Genomic DNA, 6,153 nt, shown 5'->3' with positions numbered 1-6,153 from the left:
CTAAAGGACGTAGATGGTGCTTGATTCTCTGGTTGTGTAAGATCTATCAAATTACTGCTGGTACCAACGGAAGATGCAAGGGAACCCTGACGTGCCGAATTCAAGTTTACATCTTTGGCAACAGAATGAAAAGAAGTGTGCTGATTTTGTGTTGTGTGAGGGATAAATGAATTCGTGATCATATCTGAAGATGTTGGCTGTTCACTTGATTGCAGGAGGTTAAATAAATCTGGGAAAAATGACGGAGTTATTGGCTGGTCTTTTATTTCTTTGGGAGAGTATAAATTTCTTATGACGTTTGGAGGAGTCACTAGTTCTGTGTTAAGGTTTTCAGCGTTGGTTGTATGTGAGGAGACCTCTGTGTATGTTTTTGATTCCTTCTTGTTTTTGCTGGTGAGCAGTTTACTTATAGAAGATTTTGTTAGGGCCTTGAGCTGTCCCTTTGATGCTTGGGTGGCTTTGAAAGTTATTGCAGAAGTTGATTGTAATTTCTGTATTTTCTTAGTTGCAGAAATATTTCTGGAAACATCAAGAGAAGGCTTGGAATACTTGAAAGTCACAGCACTGGACTCTCCTTTCTCAGTAAATGGTTTATTTCTTTTATAACTTTTCTCTGTACCAACAAATCCGGATTCATGAAATCTTTGCACTTTTGCAGAGGACATCAGAGTTTGAGAAGGCGCTGATTTTGCGGGGATACAAGGCTGCTTTTTTTCGTTTCGGGTGGCGTCTAAAGTTATTGCAGATGTCGATGGCCTTTGCTGTAAATCCCTTGAGGCATAAACATTTCTTGAAAGGTTCTTAGGGAACTTCATACAGTTGTCACTCAAAGACTTGAGTGGCTTGCAACTCTGATAACCAGTGTTTCTTTTCTTGGTGTATGGTGTATATCTTTCAGAGCTTGTGAGCTTTCTTTTACCAATTTTACCTACATGAGTTATTTGTATTTCTGGACAAGTCACCATAGCTTGACGAAATCTGGCTGGTATATATGCTTGTCGAGTTAGATCCTCATGTTTAACGTCATACTGTTGCGTAGATAAGGTAATACTAGGGCCAGTGTGTTGGAATTTATCAAGCGGGTCCTCCAAAGGTGCTATGACTATAGGTTGATCTGGGTTTTCCATCAACACCTGATCCACAGTCTTGTCTAAACTAATTGGACCATCCAAAGGAAGCATAATGATATGAGGACTGTCCATTTTCCAGAATAAGAGTGAAATCTGATAACTAGACGTGAAGAAAGTAGCCTGGTACTGTGGAATAGGAGTCCTGAGATCAAACACACTCAAAATCCTGATAACTCAAAATGGTTACCTACTGAGGGTTTATCTGGAAGAAAAATAAGGGATGACTTACGGTAAGTATCTGAAGACAAACATTTACTATTACTACTTACATCTGAGCTGTTGCTACTCATAATGATGATAGTGAGAAAAATCGAAAATAAAATCATAATCTACTGAAAGGCTAGAAAAGAATCAAGTGCCTTAAATAAAAAAAAAAAAAAAAAAAAACAATAGCTGCATCTTGAAACATTGCCAAGACAGACAAAAGAAGCTTAATCATTCAGTTATGTAGTTCAAAGTCTTCAATATGGAAATGAATTTTCATAAACATTTCCTTTTCAGTATCATGTAGTTGTTTGTTTTAACCCCATTATAAGTGTCCATTATTGCCACCTCCAATTTAAAACTACAGAATTAATTTTTTTTCATGTAACTGAAAGCATGATCCTAATGAAACCTCTTTTATAACAAAATGTCTTCTTGGAGTTCATCCTTTTTGTTTAGATGATTTTGGACCTCAACATACAGATGTGGTTTATCAGTCAAGCATCATCATTGGACCAATTATCATCTAGTTCTAAATTGGAACAGCGCAAACGCTTTTCAATCTTGAAAAAGGATTCCATACATCCATACATAAGATTGACATCAGAACGTGCAGTGAGTGATTGATGTCAATCCATATTACTTAATGATCATACATGTGTGACGTGGAGACCCTGGATCCCAGCAGCTCCGGAGAGAAGAAGATTCTGCCAGTTCACCCCAACATATCTGTTCTAGTCGAACTGGTCTACTTTGCCTTTCCAGCCACAAGTCAGTGATCCAGGATCGTGCCACGGCCAGAGCACGAGCTACGTTAATGAGTTTCCGAGTATTAAACATATCCGTCGTTTTGTAATGAATGTATTTCCTTGATGTAATGAATAATGAGATATATACTATATTTGATATTTTAATGACTGCAAAAGAATAAGGAGAACTTTGCTTAATGCAGTGATAGAGCAGAGGAATTCGGATTTGGAATATGGTTGGACAAAATTAACTTATATTCTGACCTAGAATGTTTAATTAGTTTCCATGATGCAAAAATTAATATACGTGCAATATTTCGGTTTAACAAGTATACAGTACATACTCATGGGCTTTGCGTTGTAAATGTGTGGTTTTTTTTTTTTTTTTTTTTTTTTTTTTTTTTTTTTTTTTTGCAGACTGAAGCAACGGCATCGTATGAACGAATTATTTCTTACCGTTATGCTTGCAATATACTATACAGAGGGAATTGTTAGGCAAACATAACTTAGTTTCTTTTTGATGAATTAATGTCGTTCCAAAGCGTTTAAACATAGAAACCCCTAAAAGTTATTTTTTTTTTTCGAAGTACTTATACTATACCTATCATGATTAGGTAAGGAAGCTTAGAATTATAGTTTTGCGAAATTATGTAAAGTGCATAATCTCTTTTGACAAATGCTTGACTAGCGTTGATATAAAAACATATGCAAGCCGGAGTTAAACAACGCTTTCCATATTTACTCATCTTTTTGTTCTCAGCTTAGTCACGTTTCCATACGGGGTCGTTGTTTTTGATCAGGCGCTTTCATTCTGGGATTTGCTTCCGCTTCATCAAGTCCCTTTCCTCTCAAAGGCCGCAGAGAAGGCCTCTTTTTCGGTCTCCCTCCTTTCCTTCTACCCTATACCCCCAACTCTTTAGCATTATTTATATACCATGTCTTCTACTTTCTTAGGTTAGAGTTCTCCTGCTGGAGGGTACACTATATAGAGCCCACTATTCAATCATTTTTCCTCCTCTTGGTAATTTTTTTTATGAAGTTTTTAGAGTTTATATATAAAAGATTTATGTTGATGTTGTTACTGTTCGTAGAATATTTCATTTTAATTGTTCATAACTTGTCTCGTAGTTTATTTCCTTATCTCCTTTCCTCACTGGGCTATTTTTTTCTGTTGGAACCCTTGGGCTTATAGCATCCTGCTTTTCCAGCTAGGGTGGTAGCTTAGCTAGCAATAATAATAATAATAATAATAATAATAATAATAATAATAATAAATAATAATAAAGAAAACAAAAATAATAATAATAATAACAATAAATAATAAGGATAATAATAATAATAATAAAAATAATAATAATAATAATAATAATAATAATAATAATAATAATATGGCCTTCCTACTTTTTTGTAAGTGTCCGTATCATCACTGTCTCCCCTTTAGTTTTCCGTCTAATCTACTTATGTCTAATTCTGTCCTTTCTCGTTACTATAGACATCCTTCTATTTCAAACCTCTTCACAAATTCAAGGCATTCACATCCTAACTATACTCCCTCTCTTAATGTGGCATCGATTATTCTTTTGAATATATTCAAGGGGCAAGACATGAATGTAATAACTCTATAATTACTGCACTCTCGGACATCACATTTCCCTTTGGAAATTGGTATCAATATCCATCCATTTCCTCCACTTATCTGGTATCATCGTTTGATCAAAGATCTTTTATATTAGGCTATTTATGAGTTTCAATTCTTCCTCTCCTAATATTGTCCCTACTAGGATCAAGTCTCGTCCTGTTGCCTTATATATATATATATATATATATATATATATATATATATATATATATATATATATATATATATATATATATATGTATATATTTACTTTGAATTATTTAATAATAATAATTTCAGCACCTTCTTGAGGTATTTCTTTCTCCTCAGTTGTGTATAAGCCTCATCATATAACCTTACCTTTGCTTAAGCTCCCACACTCATTACCTACCTTGTTTTCCTCTCAAAGGCTGTCCTTTTATTTACCTAAAAGCATAAATCGCTTATCATATAAATAATTAGGTGTCCCCATGCCATTTTGAAAATGTGTCTTCTGTGCACCCAACCAGCTTGTGGTGCATATGCACTAATAATATAACTGCCTCTTCAGTATCACGGTTTGTTCATTCCTCATATGCAGCTCCGTCACCGTTTTCTTCTATTTCCATGACAGAACTACCCCAACTCCATTTCGTCCATGTGCATTCACTCCACCAAAAACTTGTATCCATCACCAAGTTTCCTTGCTTTATCATCTCTCCATCAATGGTTACCTGAACACCAAAAAAATCCACCTTCATCTTCCTCGGGAGATCAGCCAACTTCCTTTCCCTTCCTTGCCATGGACCCAATACAGAACTGTCACACTCTAATACCCATTTAACCTAACTTATTTGGTTGCACTCGCTCAGGACACTATAGTAACCCTAGTCCAGTCACAGAGTCACGGGCGAAGTATCAGTGTGGCGTTTTGTCCACTGAGTACGATCTAGCACAATATCGTTCCACATTTTGGTTCATTGCTTATTAGGCTTTAACATATTAGTTTTCAGTGGAATATGTTTCTTACACCAAATCTCGCTATTTATGAGGGCTTGGAACCGGCTCCAGTTGGGCTTGGTTGCCAATTCCCCCTCCCTTGTCCCCATGTCTAGGTTTTTGTATACAAGCTTATGATTTTCAGAAGGAAATTACTCAAGATTACTCGGTGGAAGAACCAGCTTCCCTTTAAGCTTGAGCACGAAATATCAGCAATTAAGTAGTCGTAGTTAATTGCCTAATAGAGTAACTCGTTTAAGATTACAAATCAAGAACATACCTTTCGATTTGAAGAAAACCCTTCTTGAATGGGAAATTCACTGGAGTGGTTTTTTCGCTCTTTTTTATACAACTTAGCCCCGTTGATAATTTGATTCACCTGTGAATGGATAGGATAATTTATTAGTTAAAAAATTCAAGTAAATCATTTCCAATTTTCATTCGGTTAGAACTGCCAAGATAGGTGTTAGATTTAGTATTCCCTATATAAATGCAATGTCCATTTCAAATATATGCCTACTTATTTGCATATATATATATATATATATATATATATATATATATATATATATATATATATATATATATATATATATATATATATATACACACAGTATATATCACCACAAAATATTTCATGCACAAGTTGCCACGACTTTCATGCAAGTCAAATAGAAATTGACCATGATTTAGTAAGAATACTTTTTTTTTTCCTTCTCGTTACCTTGACTTTTGACCAATCACTCCCAAATCTAATCAATTTGTCCTTGGATCATGACCAATCATCACACCATAATTCAAGAAATTCGACCACGATATCGAAAAAAACGGTTTTTACTTTTTTGTGACCTTGACCTTGATCATGTTGCATATCACAAATTAAGCAATTGAATTATGCACATTTATGGTACTATTTTTATGCAAATCGGATAATAATTGACCACGATATGGTTAACAGACTTTTCACATTGACCAGCTTGTGGTGGCAGATGTAGTAACGTCCCTGACTGGTGAACGCCAGATTGAGGTTCGAGTCCCGCTCAAACTTGTTAGTTTTTTGGTCGCTGCAACCTCACCATCCTTGTGAGCTAAGGATGGGGGTTTTGGAGGAGGCTACAGGTCTATCTGCTGAATCATCAGTAGCCATTGCCTGGCCCTCCTTGGCCCTTGCTTGGGTGAAGAGCGGGTCTTGGGCGTTGATCATATGTGTATATGGTCAGTCTCTTGGGCATTATCCTGCTTGATAGGGCAATGTCACTGTCCCTTGACCCTGTCATTCATGAGTGATCTTTAAACCTATAGCAAGAATCCTTTTTTGACCTTTTAAAAAACAACATACAAACCTAAGTAGCTAAATAAGTACACGCCTATCAAAATATAATCTTCTTGCGAAGGTGATAATGTGATTTTGTTTAGGTTACTGACAAACCGACACCAGCGAGTGTCAGTCAGACCAACGAAATTACAAAAGGTT

General features: G+C 35.7%; 1 protein-coding gene across 1 annotated transcript in view; it reads right to left on the bottom strand.

Annotated features, from left to right (window-relative positions):
* LOC137657057 (uncharacterized) overlaps window positions 1-5,060 on the bottom strand; it is a 6,122-nt gene extending 1,062 nt beyond the window's left edge. Inside the window, exons 1-2 of the mRNA XM_068391424.1 lie at window positions 4,960-5,060; window positions 1-1,332 (exon numbers count right to left, since the gene is read on the bottom strand). The exon at window positions 1-1,332 is cut by the window's left edge and continues 1,062 nt beyond it. Of these exons, the coding sequence (XP_068247525.1) occupies window positions 1-1,202 (1,202 nt within the window). The 5' untranslated portion in view covers window positions 1,203-1,332; window positions 4,960-5,060. The remainder of the gene's footprint in view (window positions 1,333-4,959) is intronic.
* Between the last annotated feature and the right edge of the window lie 1,093 nt (window positions 5,061-6,153).

This window comes from Palaemon carinicauda, chromosome 18 (assembly GCF_036898095.1).
Source record: "Palaemon carinicauda isolate YSFRI2023 chromosome 18, ASM3689809v2, whole genome shotgun sequence".
In the NCBI taxonomy this organism is placed as follows: domain Eukaryota; kingdom Metazoa; phylum Arthropoda; class Malacostraca; order Decapoda; family Palaemonidae; genus Palaemon; species Palaemon carinicauda.
Note: the sequence above shows the minus strand (reverse complement) of the source record. Positions and strands in the feature narration are given on the sequence as shown.